The sequence below is a fragment of the Buceros rhinoceros genome, unplaced genomic scaffold, assembly GCF_000710305.1.
Source record: "Buceros rhinoceros silvestris isolate BGI_N320 unplaced genomic scaffold, ASM71030v1 scaffold6817, whole genome shotgun sequence".
Classification (NCBI taxonomy): domain Eukaryota; kingdom Metazoa; phylum Chordata; class Aves; order Bucerotiformes; family Bucerotidae; genus Buceros; species Buceros rhinoceros.
In genome coordinates, this window is record NW_010420350.1 from 58595 (window position 1) to 80101 (window position 21507).

General features: G+C 41.9%; 1 protein-coding gene across 2 annotated transcripts in view; it reads right to left on the reverse strand.

The window, feature by feature from the left end:
* The window catches only part of CLIC5 (chloride intracellular channel 5), a 70854-nt gene that overhangs the window by 38069 nt on the left and 11278 nt on the right, over positions 1–21507 (reverse strand). The window contains exon 1 of one of the 2 annotated variants that reach the window (XM_010139271.1): positions 12206–12268. The exons of the other annotated variant lie outside the window; for it this stretch is intronic. Within the exon in view, the coding sequence (XP_010137573.1) occupies positions 12206–12268 (63 nt within the window). Of the gene's footprint in view, positions 1–12205; positions 12269–21507 lie in introns of those variants that run through there. 2 annotated transcript variants of the gene reach the window in all.

A 21507-nucleotide genomic window follows, 5' to 3' on the forward strand; every position in this document is an offset into this window, starting at 1 on the left:
GGTCAGGAGAGAGGCATTTCCTTCCCCGGGGCAGTGGGGGGGCGTGGAGGGGTAGGGTGTGGAAAAAAATTTTAAAAATCGATGTTTCAAGGTTTGTTTCTTTGTCAGGGGAGTGGGACAGCTCTTCCTCTAAGTTCCCCTCCTGGTCACATCCTTCCCAGGCACTCCAAGGCTGCACCTGAGTAGCTGTCTACAATCAGCACTTTTAAAGATTATTATTATTATTTTTGTAGAATCATCTCCTCTGAGATAAACATCGAACCATCAGGCCATCAGGCAGAGGTTATCCTCAGCCCATGAAGCGTCCCCATAGACACATATCACAGGGCTGCTGGTTTCAGCGTCCCAGGGTGGGCAGGTAGATACTTCCAAACCTGAAATGAGTCTTCCTGCATGCATGTTCATCTGCCTTTATCACAGACTGAATGGTGAAAAGTAAGACTTCCGGGGCATTTAGAGAAATATGTACTTGGAGATGAACTAAACCCCAAACGATTACATTCTTGCACTCTGAGAAGACTCTTGTGATTCCCTCTTGGAGCAGGGTGAGCGCTTAATGCAGAGGAAGCAACAGATCATTTTTTGAATTTCAGGCAAGACCCAGGTCGAGAACTGGATCTAGAAGTTTAACTGAGGGGCTCAGATATATTGATTTTAAAAATAAAACTAAACCAAAAATTCAAAGTTAGATCCCCTCAGTACAAGAAGGGCAACTCAGTAAATCAAAGCAAAAGTAGGATTCCTTCTCAGACTATGTCGTGAGTCAACAGTCAGAGAAGAAAAGTAAAATTAAATGATTCAAATGCTAGCGGAAGTCTGAAAAAAGGCTTAATACTAAAGGGGTTTGGAGCATTGCTTCCTCTTGGCATGTCCTGAACATTCAAAAGAACTGGGCACAGAAAAACAACTTAAACTGCCATTCTGAGAGATCCTATAACCCGCAAGAATATTCCATTATTCAACCCCTCTTCACCCAGGAACAGCTTTTAAAAAAATACTATAATAAAATAAACAAATGAAACAGGTCTCCAGTTGCACACTGAATCAGCAGCAACGGCTCATCACAAAACACAGGGCAGTGAAAGAAAATCATTTCCTCCCATGATATGCATTTGTATCTGTTTGAAGCTGCCCATTCAGCAGCTAAAAGCAAAAGGAAAGCAGTAGCACAACATGCCTGTTGACCCACACAAATTGAATCACAATCTAGAAAAACACTGGCAACAATAGCGATGATCCATCGGGGCCAGTTTCTCTGAATTCCACTTGTTTCGGACAATACACAGGTACAGACACGCACCAGCACCCAAAGCAACAATAGCTACATGTGGCGGGTGGCAAGTTTCAGGGTGTTTATTCGGGTGTTAAAATGTCATGGGAAGGACAGCTTGGTGACTGACACAAGAAGCACCTGCCTGACCTGAGAATTAATTCAGTTTTTCGTGAGGAATTAAACCACAATGCTTGAGTAGCTTTTACAGTCATTCCTCTGTGCAAAGAGAAAAGAAGGAATGCAGTTGTAGCTGGAGAAGCTACTGGGCTACACAGATACAAAAATGAACGTTGGTGCAAATGTTTCATATGAAATGAAGTCAAGGCACAGGGATGTGGCATGACTTAGGCAATGGCAGACAGAAGGGGAATTCAGCTCTTCTGCCTCCCAGCGTAGCTCTTCCTGCACCTCAGCCTTAAGGTCTGACCCGCGCTGACACAGCGTTCAGAGCCCTGGCCAAGTCAGCATCTGCTCAGCCTTTGGAGGCCCTTCCAAAGTTCGTCCCTTGCATATCCAAAGATAAGCAATGACATATGGAACCACCACCTGAACTAAGCACATCCCGTTACCACACCCAGGACACCAAGGAATATTTTAAGACATGCAAGCAGCCTCTGGACATCGTTTTTATCAGAATGGCTTCAATTAAACCTGTGCTATCTTTCAGAGACAGGGAAGCCCACGATATCTTCCGCGCTTGAACCAAGTCCTGGTTTGGTTTGCCAAGATATCCTCCGTGGCAAAGCCTTCCTGTTTGGAAGATTTTATGGCTCGTTTATTCCTTTATTGACTATAACTGTGTGTGTTTCATTACAGCATATCTAGTCTTGATCTGAACCGGAAGAATAAAGGGCATGACTTGTCTAGTGGTTCACTCCAATGGTTAATCGCCTTTACAGTTACTATGAAGCTTATTTCTAACTTGACTATATCTGACCTTAACTAACTATTAATATGTCTTTTACACTTGCTACCACTATATTAAAAAGCCCCCTACAGGTATATTTAACATTGCAGTCCAGTGACATTTGGTCTTTTACTTAAATGAGAAAGACTGCCTTCAGGATGGTACTTTAAAGTATTTTTAAAGCCATAAAATTATTCTTTTCTACATCTTTTCCAATATCATAACACACATTAGCTTTGTGTGCATTTAAAATAGCCAGCAAAAATATCACCTAAACCTTTACCCCTCCCTTCTTCTAGCCAAGGGAAAAAAAACTAAGCATAGTTGTGACAAGTAAAATCTGTGTGTTTATTACTGGAGTATTTACTGTGAATCACAGCAGGTGTGGCACATGGATACTGAATCAGTCATGCTAAGCGCTGCACAAAAACCAGCAGACACAAGAGGTACACCTAAAGGACGGAGCACAGGACCAGACTGGTGTTCTTGCTGGATCTCCAGGCACATGGCCACTGCTTCTCAGCTTCTACATCTGTCAAGTCCTGACCATGACTGCAATATGCTTCAGAATTGCCCTAAAATGCCCTCTGCATTTTTATCTCAGGGACTGGGATTTGCACAGAGATTTGTGTTCAGAGAGAGCTGCCAAAGCACAGAGCAGCCTGCACAGCCTCCTTTGCAGAACTGGAGTCTAAGCACACTTAGTAGGTATCAGCATCCAGAAAGGCTGTAGATCTATTATCACCCTGTGTTTTATTACTAAGGTGTGGGTTGTTTATTGTGTTGTGGGTTTTTCATTTTAGAAAAAGCAAGTGCGTAACTTTCAAGGCCTCTGCTAAACTGTCTTTTCGGAATTGCGGACAGCTGTCAAGCTTAGCTGTCAGATGTTTTGTGAGATGGAGCGTACATCTCCCTGGATTAGCTCATGAGAGTTTGAACTCTACTGCTGGCCAGCAGCAGCAGAACTCTTGGGAGCTGATTACCCCTTTCCCAAGCAGTTGAGCATCATTCTTTTGTGCCTTTATTAGCAGCAGAAGTTAGAAAATTTTGTATCTGCTTTGGCATCTTCATGGTTAACAGAAAGATAAACTAAAGCCTAAATCGAATTGAATCAAGCAAACTTCCTTCTGTGTATAACCTCCATTCCCAGTATCACAAACAGGTATTAACACCTGAAATATTGGTGAACGGAGAGTTGAATTGTGACATTTTCTTCTTAGCGCGGAGGAAACCAACAATTACAAGAGATCAAACAAGAATGGTCAAGAAATGGCTTTTTTACACGCTGTCTTACATAAGGAGGGGGGAAAAAATTACTATTCCCATATATAATCTTTGTAATTTTTAAATGCATGAAATTCAAGTTTTATAGAATTTAAAGTAAATGAAAATAAGCTTCGGCCTTGAATATTAAACTTTGAGCACTCTTACTATATTTTGCATCAAGCACACACACGTAAGTGCTACGGGCCTCTGCCCTCTGCTCTGCACACAACATTAGCGACTCTCAAGAACGAAGATTTAGGACAGCAATCTGTCGCTATCTGAGCAACTTCATTCTTCATATAATGTCAGTCATGCCAGCGCAGCTATAGCAGGGATAGGTTCAACTCCTACAGTCTACAGAGGCGTTAATAAGTTATTACAACACAACTCCTGAAATGCATTTCAGTTAGTGCTTTGTCTCAGTTTTATGCAGAGTTGCCAGAAGTACATATAGAAGAGCTATTTCAATGTCTTCTGGCAACCAGGTACATTGGAAAAAAGCTGGAGAAGAACCCAAGCTCCATGTATACAATGCATCTTAGGCAGAAGTTGAACCAGGGTACTCTGGGGACCAACACAGAAATATGGAGATTGTAACACCAGTATAAATTTATGAGTCTGAATGTCTGTGAGAACAAGCAGAAAAAAACAGAGAGGTTGAAAAAGAAGGCACTGCAGAAGATACAAAACCCTGAGAAGGGTAGAAAGCTAATAATATTACTGAGCTTAATAAGTTGCAAAATTTGCATGGCAGGGCCTTTTCATAGTTTGATTAGAGCTGGACAAAAAAATAGTAAAAATCAGAGTTTACAGCTGGTGGGAGAAGTTGCTGTTGCTTTGTATTTCGATAAGGTGCTGAAAGGCTGATTTGTTCATAGAATGGAAAGTCAAAACAATGTGGTTTTGGATTTTGAGAACACTGGAGCCATTTTAACATGGCAAACTTCGCTATCGTGTGTTACAGAGCAGCGTCTCAGGTGCTTCATGTCCCAGCCTCTTTTCTGAGCACATCTTCTCTTGTGACGCTGTAGCCATGCAATTTGTGTGGGGCAAGAGAGTCGTGGATCAAAGAGGAATCTGTGTTATATCACGGAAAATCCACTTCAGCCAGTGAACACCACCATTAAAAAAACCCTCAAATATAGAAAAGCAATATCATAAACACTCTAAGTTCTGAAATTATTATTGAGAGGGACAGAATAACACTAATTTACAAAGAATCATTTAATTTACCAGAGTCAGAGCAAACATCCCATGGACCTGTTCTATATCTATGTGTGAACCCGCAACCCAGCTGGGTAGCAAAGGGCAATGACATGCTGTAAGTATAAACAGAAAGTTTTGTCCTTAGGTATTACTAGATAAAGTTACTGGCTTTGGATCTTCGAAACACAGCTGAATATATTTTGAATTACTGTTGTTCCACTGCAATAATTTCCAACTCTAAAGTCTAATACAAAAAAATAATGCCAGGAACACATGATGCTGATTAAACTCACCAGACCTACAAAAATCAGATTTTTTAAACTCATGGCTCCGGATGTACATATATACGACTGTTATGGCATCTATTGCTTTACTGTGTGCCAGCAACCCAGAGCTGCAAACAAATGGGGAGAGCAAGGGGCAAGGAAGGAAAGGAAATAAGGATCTAGTTTGGACTTTGTCCACGTTAAGCTTCACTGTGTCGAACAAACCACTTCCAGCTATTTTCAAAGTACCTTCTCTGGCACTTTAGGTACCTGCACTGATTTTCTGGTTCAGGTAAGATTTATGGATTTGAGTACAGGATGAATCCAGCACAAAAACAAACCCTTCCTTAACCCAACTGATTCTCCCCATGACTTTGATTCAGCCTCTGCTGAAAAAACAAAGTGCCAGTGAAAGCTTCTGTTATTCATGTATAAAACTAACAAACACACAAATTCGCAGCCCTTTAACATCTGCCCAACTGTTAGAAAAGGAGCAATTTGAAAAATCTTCTACCAGAGCTCTTAGTTGCAAACCAGAAATACTAGTGTTTATGTTACAGCATCACTGGGATTATTTTGCTGGTATCTGCCAGATTTTGAAGAATTATGTGACATACAAGAACCAAGTAATATTGTTGCTGTAACGATCAATATGTTATCCTAAGCAATCCTTACACAGCCTTCCATCAAAATAGGTTTGATGTAGCCAGGTGAACTGATACTAACACTAAACTCGAGCCCAGGCAGACATACTTCCTGCTGGCTCTCTTGGAAAGGGTCCCTGTATATTTTGGGGGTGTTATGTCAGATGATCTCTGTGACATTTGCTGGTCCGTAATAGCTGCAGCAGAGCCATATACTGCCAGTAAAAGTTTCCTGGGGACACTTACTGGAGCTTCACTGTCATCGCTGAACCATGACACAACAACCTGTGAGCCTGACAAGACACACGCTGCCAGAGATGGAAAAAGAGCAATCTGCAGCTAAACATAGAGCACCCAGAGTGCACCACTGGCTATTTCTAAGTACAAGCAATAACAATCGTGAATATCATCAGTTCTTCAGGGTAGAATCAAAACACTCCATCTGCCTGATTTGACTATGCAGCTCAGAAAAGCTGGGATAAAGGAAGGAGCTAGTAGGTGGAGTTTAAACAAGACCTCAGATGCACTTAGAGTGGCCTAACTCTGCTGCCACAGAACTCAGCAATACAAACCTGACTGGCTTTTATGGCTGTGGGGTATGACCCACCCTAAATGTTTCCGAAGTCTTACCCATTCAAATTATGGATCCAATCTATAAAGACATTTAAAGAAATAAAGTTATGCATATTCAACGAAGCATTTGAATACATTTCTTTTTAATCTGATGTTTTGATCACAATTAACTTACATAGTGACGGCATCAAGTTCAATAAAAAGAAAGTGGTCACTGCCATTTATATGAGGAAAAAACCCAAACCACAGCACATAAGTGTGTCATTCACCTTTAGCCAAAAACTAAGTTCATGATCTCATGATCAGATCGTGAACTTAAGCAGAAGGAGACATAGTTGAAAATCCCTTCTCAACTCAAGATCCAGTTTCCCAAGCAATCCTAAGAGTATTCCAGACTAGGTTCAAGGCAGCAGGGAGAGCGATTATGTCCCTGCCAAGGCCTTTTATAAATTTGGCCTGATTAAACTATTCACTGCCCATCTCTGTTATTCCCACCAATGAGGCACTTTTCGTAATGCAAAACAAAATCTGCAAATGCTCAGAGACAAAACAGACACACAGACATACAGATCCAAGCTAAATCTTCTTTAAAGTATTGTTTTTCTTCATCATGAGGAAAAACAGGTGACTTGCAATTTTAAAACATTTGCTAGGCAGCTATTTGTGAATTTATTGAATTATTTTCCTTAATGTTACAACATTAAAGCAAAATTTGATCTTGCCAAGATGGATGTTTCTCTCTTGACTATTCTTTTTATTAGTTTATTGAAAACACTTAACAAAAAGACCAGAGAAGTGACTACCAGTCCAGGCAGCATCTCCCTGATTTAACTGGGTCTGTAGTGGAGTTATTACTAACTTGTGAATCAAATTTAGGAGGCCTAACTATGAGCTTCAACCCAGTCACTCCTGATTTGGACAGATCTATGCAAGACAGGAACCGAACCCATCATCTGCTCGACAGCTCTGAAAGGATGAAAAATGCAAGATCCATAATAATGCCCGCACTCATGCCACTTCCAGGGTGACAGCTGAAAAGTGTCATAGACTGTACACACTGCACATGTCTGCTTTGTAGGCTGGCCATAACTCTCTCGAAATGTGAAAGGCTTGGCCAACCTCATGACCAAGGATCCAAAAAATGTTATTGTTGGTCTTGGAGCACCAGACAGGTTGAACCAGGTGTTTCAGTATCATTATTCTTCCTCACGCTTTTCTCTCCTTATTATTTTTTCTTCATCTAGAAAGTTTTGCTGAACATAGGAATGATTTTGTTGGGGAGCCAAAAGGTGAGTTCATAAGACCTAGTAAAGCACCCACACTTCTCAAGAAACAGATCTGATTGTGATTTCTACTCATCATCAAAAGACTTCTCCAAGGCAGTCTACAAATCAAATGAATGATAGATCCTGTATTGTTATAATGGGTTAAAAGGGTCCTGTCAAGTTCTCTCTCCCAGTCTGTAAAGACATTATTGGTGTTGATAACCCCGAAATTCTGAAATGGAAATCAGTTTTCTTATCAAGTGACTCTCTTACATGAAAACTACAAACGCCTTTGTAACAGGGAATGTTTGTACCAGGAGTAACATTTTTATTTGTACCTTCCTTTACGACTATATCACAGCAGTTCACCAAAACCTAAACCAAGGTTAGTTTGACATCACCTTTCAACAGAGGTAACTTTAAAAAAAAAAAATCCAGAAGATGGACAAAAAGCAAGCCCTGAGTGCATAAAAATTGTGCACCTCCCTGGGATAATTTCTTGAATAATTGTGTTCAAAGTAGAGGAGAGGAGCAGCCCCTTCCTCCCGAGAGCAGCAACTCCTGGGTTTTTCACAGAGCACACTAAATCAGCAGGGTGACTGCTTTGTCCTGGACAGGCTCTCTGATGGACTGATTCATTTGGGGGCAGTGAGTTTGGTGCCAAATTTTGCCATCGCTTTTAAACATACTCCTAACACACACCTAAAACTCCACGAAGTGAAACCACTAGAGATGACAAAGGGCTCACAGGTTCCTTACATGTCTGTTTGCTGCTCCAGGAGACTGAGAGCATACCAGGACTAATTCATCCTCTTTGTGATAATCCTCGAACACGAAATGACTGTAAGGGGCCCTACAAGTACTTCGCTGCTGTTAGTCCTTGAACCGTACCTTGGCTGGTACCGTATCCCTGAGCCACTGCTAATACACCATCCCTGCACCTGGTTATGCACAACGCTCAGCTCCTTAGAAGAGGAACAAACCAAGAGCGTTTGGTGCAGTTTATGCCTTCAGCTGACAGACAGGAATATGTTCACTGTCTGAATCAGCGAGTGTGGAAGATCAAGGCCTTTGAGAGGTCTCTCTTGCTGCCTACATTTGCAAGCACCTTCCTGTTTTCTCTAGAAGGGTTTTCAGCGTGACTGTGATTGAACAATTTGTGAAGTAAAGCCTTACACCTTTCAAGCAAAAGCCTTGCTCACCTGAGCTGACAAACATATCCAGAACGTATATTACCCAATACCACAACAATTACTCCTTGCAAAAATGGCCATCTGCCGGCTCACTATGCATTCTCCTACTAGTGTGAGGATACTACTGCCTTTTGATTGTCAGAAATGTGGATTAACATATGTCTTGTTACAGAGTGTTCCTAAAGCAGGAAGATTTCTAAAATGAAATGAACTGTGGACCACTCCTAGGGTTTGTTTGCTTTCTAGACTGCACTCACCCTGACAGATGCAAATGGAGAGCTGTACTCTCAAGCCTCATTCGTATCATGCTTTGTTTTCCATGTTCAAAACACATCTCCCTTCAGATTAACTTTCTAGACTCAGATTCTGAAATGCAGGGAATATACATCCAAGCACCTGTTTCCACTGCAAAAGGAAAGAAGCCATAACAGTGCTGGGATCTTCCCACATGTATCTTAACAGTCTGTATGTAAAAAATCCACCATTTCATTTCAGTTATGTTCAAGTATACAAGTGCAAGACTGCCAGAAAAAGCTAAATATACCTTCCATCAGGGTGTCATTTATACAGAAGCACTTTGCTTCTCCATCACACAAGGAATTAAAATTAACCTGAGTTACAGCAAGCTGGGATAAGCATAGAGCAAGCGCTACCTCCTGATGCTCACTTCCCCGAAGCTGCTGCTGCTGCTGCCGCCAGCGTCTCATACTACTGCATTACAAGCCTTTTTCTCCAGCAGCCTGTTCCAATTCCTTGCCAAACAAGTTCAGAGAGGGAACTGCTGCTGGAGAGTTTCGGTGTTCACAAAAGGCCTGCGTACACAAACTGCAGGTCTGACTGAGGTGGCACCATCTCCCTGGCAAACCTCACCGCTCCTCAGCTTTCACCCTTTCTCACCATCAGTCTGCTTGCATCCTAGCCTAAACTGGTTGTGGGGGAGGTTACTCTTAATCAAGCATCTTGCAAGAACAAATACTCAATCACAAAAACCAAAAAATACATGCCACAGATCCAGGCTAGTGTACTCTTAGAAAGAGAGTAAAATCAATGGGGATGATAACTGCTTCGCCTGGCTCTGCCATGGCAGCTCAGCTGGCTGGTCCTGGTGGAGCCCAGCCTACCTGTGTAGCTCAGGAGATAGCTGACCTGCATTGGGTTACAGCACGGCTCTTTTGTTTACCATCATCTCTCTACTTGTCTTTCTAAGGCTCCTGCTCTCCCAGTTGTTAAATAGAAGAAGGAAATAGAGCAATTGTGTAACACCTTTCTTTTTTTTTTAACCTGAGACAGAAACTGCTTTTATTAGAGACTCTATGGCTGGTGAAAAACAGCCCTTTTTGGTTTGTTTGTGCCTGTAGAAGATACAGTTTTCTCCAGGCCACATCTGTTGCCCTACATCTTTCTCACTGATCTCTGTGGTTTCTGGCTTTGCGTTCATTCAAGGATGCAGGGCAGAACGTTTTTTCTTTAATCTTGAGTGAAATACTAGAGCCACAAAAATCAAATTATGAAATGCTCATTGACCCCAACATCTCCTGTTATTAGAACTTTCCTGAAGTGTGGTCCAGTATATTTGGATTTGCCACTTGGTCCAACACCTCATACTCATCCTGAAGTTGCCACCTTTTGGTTCTTCTTTCCCGTCTTAAAACAGACAGAGCAAGTGACCTTTGCAGACCTCTGCTCGATCAGCCTTCCTGTTTATCTCCCCTTCCTAATTTGCTATTCTTCTAAATTTTCTGCTCCAGCAAGTTTTTGCCTGTTCATATTTCTTTTACATGCTCCTATTTTTCAACTTTTAGCTCCCCCCTTGCTTGGATGTTCTTCTCTTATTTATTTTTCAGGTTCTGAGCTCTATAATTTAATACTCTGGTTATATGCTTTACTATACAACTTTTTAGACTTTTAATTAAATTAATGGCACCTTTCCAAAACAGCAAGAATTGCAATTTTTCAACCTAAATAGAAAGTCTCCAGGAAGGCACAGATTAATTCTCTGCAAATTACGACTTTTATCTGTAATATGCATTATGCAGGAAGACACATTACTAAAAATGTTCTTTCTGGAGTTATAAATCTTCAGGGGGTAGCATGGCTTGATTGGATGCAGTGTAAATTTTTTCCAGTAACGTATGAATCCAGAACTTCACACAATGAATCTGGGCAATGCCCTTCACTTTAACAGCTGATGCAGTCAAAGGCCCATATATCACAAACACCCGTATCAGTGTCAATAAAATAGTGTGGGCATTAAACCAAATCACTAGTTAAAGGTTTGCATTCCAGAATACATCTGTGATGACAGAGCGCCAAAAAATCCCATGAACATATTTTTTAGCCCACAAACATCTCCATTAAACTCACTTTGGTAGAAACAACTTGTAGAGGAAAGGTATCAGGATGTATGGACCCGTGCAGGTCCCTTTTAATACTTTAAGCTCTACTGGGCAGTAATGAACCAGGAATTCTTGTTAAATCAGTTTGCTGGGGAAAAAAATCCCAATTTAGTGCTGGCTCTGTCAGAAAGGCTGCACCTCAACTGATGGGTTTTGGAAGATTCATGAAGATGGTCATCATGGATGTGGCAGCCCAAATATCCATCAGGGAGTACAGAGCTGTTATATACCCTCAACTTCACAGAAGGAAGGGGCTGGAATTTGCTTTCCCAATCATTCTGTACTCTGTTTGCAAAGGGCCTGAGGTAACTCCCACGTACAAATAATAATCCTACTGATTTACAGGGATGGTTTAGGCTCAGAGACAATGAACACCTGCATTTTACATAGGCACGGTGGATTTCAGCCTCAGAAAACACAGAGGCTTTGAAACATGCTCTGAACCTTAAGAAAATCTGAGTTCTTCACTGGGACAGAGTTTGCATGAAGTTTGCTATGAATAAGGTTGCATGTGTAAAGGTTTGAACTGTGCCACTGAACTTAATGGTAAGATTTTCATAGCCTGAGACCAACAGTCATTCTGAAATTCAACCATAGAACAGGTGTACTTATATTTCTAAATTTCCATTAAATCAGTTTATTCTCAGTTACCCTTGTATAAAACTAGAATGAACTTTGGACTGAGGAAACTGAGAGTAAAAACCGATTTAGTTTTAATTTTTTTAGGAAAAAAAAAAAGCATTGCAGGAGATAGTCAGAAGAACACCAGCTTATCCGGTCCTTTTTGGTTTATGATCCACTAGTGTTACAGACCTGGCAGACTCTGCCAGGGTTCTAAATCATGGTTCCCCTCAGCTCTTCATGCTCGCTTCCCCAAAAAAGGAGAAGAAAGTCAGGATTCTTAGTGAAAAACCCTAAGGTCTAAAGCCTAAAGTCTGAAGTTAGGATACAGTATATTGCAGGCAGCAGGCTAAGAATAACAGGACAAACTCACAAGGAGAAATAACAATAAAATACAGGAACTCTGACTCTCCCTCCACAACATTACCTAATCCTAATGTCACGAAGAAGAAAGCAGTGTGAACGTGTGTACAAGAGATAACAGGCTGTCAAAGCACCGCTCCTGCTCAGTGCCAGAAAATTAAAGTTTGATTATTCAGTAGAAGCCAAGCTGATCTGAGAGTCACACCAGTGTCCGGTTCACAGTGCAACTTACCTTCACAAAGAGCTCAATTTCAGGGTCCTTTCCTTCCCCATTAGCAGCAAGAGAGTCTGTCATTTTTCACCCCCAAGGCCAGCAGCTGATCTCCAGCTATTAAGTGGCTAAAGGAGGTTTCAACTGCACAGCGGGCAGGTTTCCCTTCGGAACAGCTCTCTCGAAGCTTTTAAAAAATCATTCGTAATGATAAAGCTTGAAACCAGCGGAGAAAACAAGTTTGCAGGTTAATAAATAAATAATAACCATTAAAAAAAGGCAGGCAGCAGAGCAGTGGTCCCTGTTACGTCTGTTCAGTTCTTCAGAGCAACAAGTGCTGCTGTACTCTGGTACAGTATCCTCATCTGTCAGAGCTGCAGTTCTCACTGCCTGCCCAAAATAGCCCAGAGCATAAAAAAAGAGGGTGGGGTTAACTCACAGGGGAGGAGACAAGCTCCTGGTACCTACGGCAGGATCAGTCTCTGAGCAAATAATTCTGTTCTTCCCCCTTTTCAGCGTTTCTGTTTTTCCTGCCTTTATTCTACGACTGGGAGTACCAGTGACAGGGGAAGAGGGAAGGTCTGTAGCAGGTTGGTTTCATTGCTTTAAGGAACAGCGATGTGTTTTCCTTCTTTGCTGAAGGGTGTTTGTCCTGCTTCTAGCTGTTCAAAATCCTAACGCTGTTACTGCTAAGAATGGAAAGGAAAATAGAGCCAAATTTCTTCACCCTGCGCATTGGCTGTTGCATCGGTACAAGGAGTGTGCAGAAAAGCAGAGCTCTGTCTCAGTGAAAATGCCTGTGGGTGGGACAAAGCAGTATAGAAGCTGAAACTGAACACTCACGTGAGGAACACACCCATGGTGCCACCGCTCCTGGTACAGTTCAGGAGCACAGGAACGGAATGGGGTTACGTGGGAGAACAAAGAACTTCAGGGCCCGAGAAAACAAAATATCTGCGTCCCATAAGTAGTTCTCGGTGTGTTCCTCAGAGTGCTGGTTGTAGAGGGCGGAGAGGAGAGTGATGATACACTGGGGTGGAGTATGGAAGAAAACTTTCAAGGTCCTCAGCCAGCTATTGACATTCTGTTGTCATCTATACTCCCTTCCTTCACTCTGTATTCTTTGTGTGACTCAGAGGTCACCTTGCAGCCACCCTATGTGAGAGGCGGCACAGGACAGAAAGGCCTGACACAGCTAAAAGGCGTGGAGGAAGAGAGTGCTGGCACAGGAGGGGACAGTAGACAAAGACGAAGGGGTTGCATGGGACACCTTCCTCATGGCCATCATCACCTGAAGGGAGTTTACACCCTCCGGCCCTTGGGGAGTCCCTTCCTGCACTTCTGCCCTCTGCTCCTGTCCAGGACCACCAGAGCTCTCCAACTCTGAGGCTGTTGGCAGCTCACACCGCCAGATACCAGCAGTTTTACCTTCTTCTTCTGTCACAGAGAGGCCTTTTGGGTCTGGTTTTGACATGATCACTTGCCTTTCCTGAAAGTGCTCTTAGCTGTGTGCTTTCGTGATGATGTTTAATTTCCTCCTGTGACCTCTAGGCATTTGACACGGGTCCAGAGCAGTGGCAGCCAACACCTCAGCAGCTCTCTGGGTAAGGTCTGCGGGAGTTTCCCACAACAGCTGTTTCGTGTGCACTCCATGAAGCACCGAAATGGTTAACAAGTAAATCTCATTATGATGTTGCAACTGTAATTACAACATAATCAACATTCTAATTAGTGTAAAAGTGTGCTTATGGTCTTTAGATCTAATTAGCACTCATTCAAGTAACTGGAAGGTTAACTGTAAGAGAATTAAGTGTTATTACTCCTTTGATTTCAAACTTTCACGTGTAATTTTTGGACTCAGTACATTAATTGCCAAACATTTATAGTATAATTATTCTTAGGCCCACCGGCAAACTTCCAAGGACATGGGCTAAGCGTACTTACATGTGGTGAAAAGAAGCATTGCATTGTAATTATATACTACAGTTCTAAAAGTCTGCCAAAAATGTAAGTGTAGTCACCATATCTCTAAAATGCTTCCCCAAATAATACATTATCAACTATATGATTATAAGCTTTTGGTTTTGCTGAAAAATTTATTTGCTTCAGCACCTCACGTGATGACATCATTTCCCTGTAATGAGGGCTCCTGGAAACAACGGCAAGTGGGTCGTCTTGGCTGAGGTTACCTGTAGCTCCAGCATCACTGAAAACACTGTTTTGATACGGGCAAGGCTTGGAACGATTTATATCACAGAAGCGTATATATTGGCTCTGGAAGAGAAAATACTGCCAGCTCTGAAAACAGTAAGGAGGTAACACCGCTAATGCGAAACCGAAATGTTTAAATAAAGTCAGCATTCAAGATATCGGCACTTACAAGATGTGACCTATTTAAATGTCTATTTTAGAATGAGAAAATGTGCCCTAGAAGTGCCTACTTTTTTCTGCTTGTAATAAAGACAGCCCAGGGTAACAAGCTCAGATAAAGACTTTACAATGGCCAGGCAAATCCCACTGTAATTATTAAGTAAAAGAAATCTACGGCTTCAGTTCCTGATTTCTACACGTGTCATCTCTCACTTCAGAAGCTGTGCATGCCTTGTGCTTCTGAAAGTTAAACTCTAGGTGTAGCAGTTTCGGTGAAGACTCAATGAGTCAAAACATTTAAATCCTTCCTTCCCAGTTACTGTCTGGGTTTAGTGGTGTATTATAATTAGTTTGCCAGACGAAGATGATTGTGTTGAGGCTCAGCAGAGCAGAAGGGAAACTGTGCAATACACAGAAAGGGTGCTAAAATGGCCTGAAGCTGTGTCTATCTTCACCCAGCTAAAAGCTCCTGCAGGAAGGGGCCAGACCCCACCTGCTTCGAGATGCTTCTCAGCAGCAGTGCTTTCAGTCCTGAGGCACCACCTCGCACTCATCCCCTGCCCCAAGACTTGATACGGGGTGCTCAGAGTCTAACGAAGCTGTGGGGTGAACATGACACATCTCGTATTCCAGCTGTGCTTGTAGGTATCCACAGAGAGAATAACCCAGCCCACCACAAAAATCTCTGATTTTCAAGAATTTCCCTATGGAACCCTAGAAGAGAACAAGCAAAACAGAGCCCATGTTCATACAAATGCCGTGTTTTTTTAAAAAAGATTCTGAAAGCCTGATTTAAGATAAACACTGGAGGAGGCAGTGAGTGGGAGGAAATATATAGATAGATAGATATACTACTTCAGGGGTCTATTCATGCATTTACTGCTTTGCTGTCATATAAAACTGACTTATCACTTACATCTGGGTGGAAACTTTTGACTATAATGGGTATTATTGTCTACACGGCTCTGTTTTGTGTTGTGAAATCAGGTCCTTCTTCAGCCAAATTAAAGGTAAGGTACTAATAAATAATTAGTGCACTCTCATTTTCCTGCAAAGAATGAGTCGCTAAGGTTGGCCTATCATTTTCTCACAAGTCAGAAGGAGCGGAGGCTTTGAGTTACATACAAGAACATCAGACACTGAATTATGAACTCCTCATAGGCCAAGTCATTATAGTTCCAAGTTTATGAGATATATAAATGAGTATGAGCATGTCATCCCACTAATAAAAGAAGAGGAGAGCTCCAGAAAAGGAACCGCTGCACCTCCGCATAAGACCTCTACTGCAGGTGAACTCTGATGCACTATCAGCTTTCACAAGGCTTTGCTTGCAGCAAAGATTTGACCCAGGGGGTGAATCAGAGGCCAAGCATCCAGAATGTAATTCTATCATAGACTTCTCCAGCAGACCACTAAGTTACCGAGAAGGATCAGGGCACAGAGCGCATCCATCCCCCCATGCTCGCTTGGTGCTGCCACCCAGCTCATTCGGTGAGAGTGGGGCATGAGTTTTAAACGACACAGGTAATGCTTTTTGTGTTGTGAATAAACTTCCATCATGGACGAAAAGAAGTAGTAAAATCTTGGTGCAGCTGCAGTAAATAGTATTTGGGGCTATGATTTTACCTGGGAATTATTTAACTGCTTAGTGGCCCATAAAAACACAACTAAGCAGCATCCAGGCACTAAAACAGCATGTTTGAACAGGTTATGAAAATATACCTTCTGGGGACACTTCTAAATTGTAATTTGCAGCTGCACTTATTCCGTGCTAGTAGCTTTGACACGTTATGTATTAAATAAGTTAACAAATGCAAGGAATCAATCCAATGATTTTAATTTCCTTTTGAATTAATACATGTCATTATGAAGTCCTTGACTGATGTTCAGTAAAATCAAAAGGGATTTGTCTCAGGTATTTAGGGTCAGACTGCACGTTCCCGTCCCCAGAGGTAGAAGGCGTGCAAAGATGTATAAAGCTCTTCTCATCAGCCTCATGCTGAGGCTGAATGAACAGATATTTTCTCTCAACTCCAGAGACATACGGTGCCTCGAAACATGTTGGTTGATGGAATGAGGAGGAACTGCAATTTTTTCCTTCTTATAAACTGTCCCACACACAAGGGAATGGAACAATAGATGTCAGATGACACAACAGGCGTACAGCCTGCACGTCCCTAGAAACGGGATGGGATGGCAAAACCCAGGCCAGAAAACTGTGCACTCCATTAACTAGCTAACTGTAGGTGGCTCGCTGTACATCCACCCCCCAGACACTGTGAATCGGTCACAGCCATGAGCTACAGCAGCTCTCCTTTACCTTGTTTTGACGATGGCTTATTTAAGCTCTAACGGTCTCTGGATGAAGCGCGGCTGTTTAACAGAATGCTAGATCACTCGCATCAGCACAGACAGGAGTTTTGCAAAGCAAGTTCTAATCCAAAAGCATGAAATCATTTTTATATATAATTACATTTTCACACAGATGCAGTATCAAACTTTGCTGTAACATTAATAAACATTAAAACTTCAAGAGAAAAGCCCACTGCTGTTCAGTGGGAAGAGGGATATCATTACGGATAATTTTCTCAGTGCTCACATTGAGACAGTCACTGGTAACCATTCATAAGGAGGTGGCACTTAAAAGGTACAAAGTCATCTCCCAGTGCTCTGTTCAATACAGAGGCTTCTAGAGGGCAGCGTTTTATCCCTTTATTTCATTATCATTTCAAAACTGTCACTTCAATTAAAACCAAAAGGTACTTCCAAACAGTATTGAGACTGCTCTAGAAAGGAGTTTTGTAGGGGACACAACAGAGAGCATGACAGATTGTCCCAAACTGCAGGCTATACGGATAGCGTAGCTGATGAAAGGAGGAATGTAGATATCCTCAGTGCTTGCTTTCCAAAACAGATCCTCCATGCTGTTAGGTGTTAAGAGGAAAAACACCACCATGTAAGTGTGAGGTAGCCCTTGGTGCTGATTCGCTGCTGTCACAGAACTAAAATTACATGATTTTACTTACAAATCTGCAACAGAGTAATGCATATCCTGGTCTTCATTTACAAGCATTCTTAGTGCAAGTCCCTATTTAGATTATTTCTATTTATTTCTTGGGATGCTTCTTGTCATAAATTAAGTCGAAATTAATTCGGATTTGAAGCATGTACATGCAAACTAGGATGAAATCCCCCCAAGCAGAAGACCAGCACACAACAGGCGACTCCAATCCCAACTTAGGAATTATTATTTACCGAAAGTGTTCAAAACGGCATGTACACCTCACGTAGATCTAGGGCTAGGTTTAAATTCCCCCCAGAAAATAAGGCCCAAGGAGAGCACAGGCACAGTTCCTGCAGATTTCATTGGATACATTTGTGTTCCACTCTGTTGTTTAGCAAACAACTTGGCTGAAAGCAGAAATTACCTTCTCTGTTCTGCTGCATATTATTTCTAAAAGATGAAGCCTTCAACAAGCCAGTTTGAAATTACTTGTGACTCAGACTAGTTGCCATGGGTTCAAATGTTGGCATCAGTGACATTTAGCTGTGCCAGATGAAGCTATAAGGTACCCGCACAGCAGGTTACCCACATGGATCCACACAGCGGATTACAGGATCTTCCGTGGTGGACATGCTATTTGGCTTAAGAAAAGGGCTTCTGGCTTTTGGCTCCCTGACCAATCCACACTTGTTCAGTGTGAATAGCAGGGATCAACAGCTTTACATCTCCCTTTACGGCAGCAAGGTTTAACCTCTGCATGCACTATGGCCCACCTGCTCCAGGGCAGTGCTGTACGCCTGGGTTAATGCAGCCAGCTGACCTTGAGCCTTACAGTGAACTGTAGAACCTGTACATTCTCACTAGAAAATTGCCCTCATTCATTTTTCATTTCATCTTTTGACACTGCTGTGATAAACTTTCCACAAAGTTTGCCAGTGAATAAGTTCCCTTTCCTTAGTGCATCACCTCAAGTTGTTATTAAATGAATGGTGGGTTGTTTGGGGGTTTTTTTTTTGTCTTTCTTCAAAAATTTTTTTCAAAAATTTTTCACCTTTTCCTAAAAGCACAGGATTTTCACAGGTATCACTTTTATGAGGAAACCCTTGGTACCAGCTACAATATCTGGAAGCAACCTCATAGATCACCAACATGTCAAAGTCCAGAGTCATCTTTGCAGTCTCATTCCCCCGACTTTGGTGACAACTACGATATAATTCTAGAAAATAGACTAGGTTTTCCTGGGACACCTACATCAGTTAGAAAAGTGCTAATGAGATATGGAGCCCTTCACTCAGTATTAGCAATTTCTACCTCTTCCTAGTGAAGCAGCAAGTGAGAGTTGATGCCAGACTAATTCAAAATATTTATAAAGGTATCTCATGATGTCGACAGAAAACCTAAATCCCCCTGTGAAGGTGGCACCAATAAGAGACTCTCACCTTAGTTCTTGGCTACACGTTTACATAGAAATTTGACTTTCAGAGAAGAAGGGCAAAGAGTTCTGAAGGGTGACGTTAGGTGTGCTGTAAGGATTGACCCCTTTCAGCTTTATGTCTCAACAAGCTGGAAGCCACTGTGTGGGAGTTTCTACCACCACTGCGTGGGAGATTCTACCACCACTGCGTGGGAGTTTCTACCACCACTGCTCATGCTGGGTGTGCTGACCAGAAAAAGATGACTTCAGTCTCCAGAATTACCAAACAACGTCCTCTGCAGTTATCTCATTTGCTGCATCAGATGTCTCAATTAAAAATAAATTAAAAGGTAACCAAATGTTTTTATGAAAGGGAAAAAGACTAAGCAGTTATAAGCAACCTTTTCAGAAAGAATATTGAATCAAAACTGGAGGCAAGTTAGTCAGGTCATCAGCCAACCTCGCAGACTATTACAAATCTTGCAGTATACTACTATAAACCAGGAAAAAAAATTAAAATACTATAATGAAACCGAAAGCCATACAAATCCCATAGTAAAATAAAAACAAAGAGGAGGACTCAGAGCAACCGGAATTAATACCTGAGGGAATAGCTTACTATTGATAGAGCTGATGCTACTACCTATTTTTAAGACTTCCTAATGCTTTCCCTGACTACACCCTGTTTTCAATTCAGAGTAACTGTTGCCAGACTTTATAAGGGGAGCTCTTTAACCCAGGTGCCTGCCTTCTTTATTCACTCACAGCGCTTCAGACTCCCAAAGGTTTATCTTCTAGTGCAATCAGCTACTGAAGTCACTGTTCCCCCAAAGCCTGGAGTTTAAAACAGAAGACAGGCAGAGCTTGAAAGGGAACAGAAATGCAAGGAAGTGACCTGATTTCCCCAGAATGAATAGCAAATCTAAGAATAGACTCCTGAACTTCTAATAGTCAAACCATTGTCAAATAAAAACACATTTGTTTTTCCAGTGTTCAGAATTCCATCACGGTGGACTATGCTCCCTATAAGGGTGATTGTGGTGGATATATACAAGTACAACACTCCTCACATAAAAAATACAGATATTCTGCAGGCACACTTACAAAGCCATTCCACCTGTCATGCTCTGCATGGAAAACCTGCTTGGAAAAATCTGGCCTTCAGCAGAACTTTCGAAGTAGAACTTGGTTACTTCCCCATGAGTCACACAGTCCAGTGTGTGCCTTTACTTGACAAGTTAATTGTTAAGTGGAATTAAACAGCAAAATGTTCCTTGGTCTCATATTCGCAGGGACTTGGAGAACACCGTCTCCTCCCTCACTGGCAGTCGAGGAAGGAATGCCAGGGCAGCCACGGTGCTCACTGCACTTTTATACCGGAGCTATTTTTAGCTGTTATCAGCAGCGGCGCGCAGGGCCAATCAGTGCCCCATGCCTGTAAGAAACTCTCCTCCTGTCCAAACTTAATTCTCTACAATCTCACAGGGAGGAGCCACACGACTGTGAATTTGCTGCTTAAAGCTTCTGCTGGTCCTTACACGGGCTCGTTAACACGCATCAAAGCTCCAGCACAGCAAAGTGCATGAGTAGTCAGGACTGTGATGCAGTTACTGATTCAACAGATAAGCAGCCTGCCTACAGTGGGTGAAAATAAGGAAATTTAAAGCGCCTCATGAAGTCCAATATATATATATATGTGTGTATATATATACGTATTAAAAACCATGTGGTTTTTACAAAGTTTTATTTATGTCACCTTGTAACTATGCACTATGTAACTATAAACTACTAATTGCTGATTATTTACAAAGCCACCTGCTCACCAAAGGGAAGAAAGACCAGTGCCTCTTCAAACAAGTTTCTGAAACTAAACAAATAAACTGGACAAAGATCCAGTATCTTTCCACAGAAATTTGACCCTGTAGTAACTTCAGGCTTTGAGAAATTGATGGTGGCATTAGACTGCTCAGGCATAGACCTCCAGGGTCATGTTAGATGCCCCAGGCTATCCTGCCCGGGCCCCAGCAGTTGTTTTTCACAGGACCGTGTTAAAGCACTTGAATCACTTCCCCAGCTGAGAAAGCTGCTCTTTCTCAGATGGTACCTGGTCAGATTTATCACATTATCAGAGTTCCCCCTTAGTTAATTGTGCACTTCATGACTGACCTCCTAGAAATTTAGACTGGATGAATCTCTTAGGACAGTCCATGTTGGCTTCCTCTTACTTAAACACTATGATTCTTATCTAAAGTTTCATCAGCTTTTTTAAAAGAGCCTTGCTTTCTACTCTCCCTGCTCTCAAAGCACTGAATTATTTAAGTAGAAATAAAATTTTATTAATTTAAAATTATTTTTAAAAGCGTGGATTAAAGTTCTTAGATGCTAAAACATGAGGCATGTGGTTTATACTTTTTAGGGACAAGCATCAGAACATTCAGCGCACTGCAGCACTGAGCTCTTGGGAAACTTTTATTAAACAACTGGGATACAAGTACAGTCTCCATTCTTCATGGGCCTTCTTGATAGCCTGTGAAA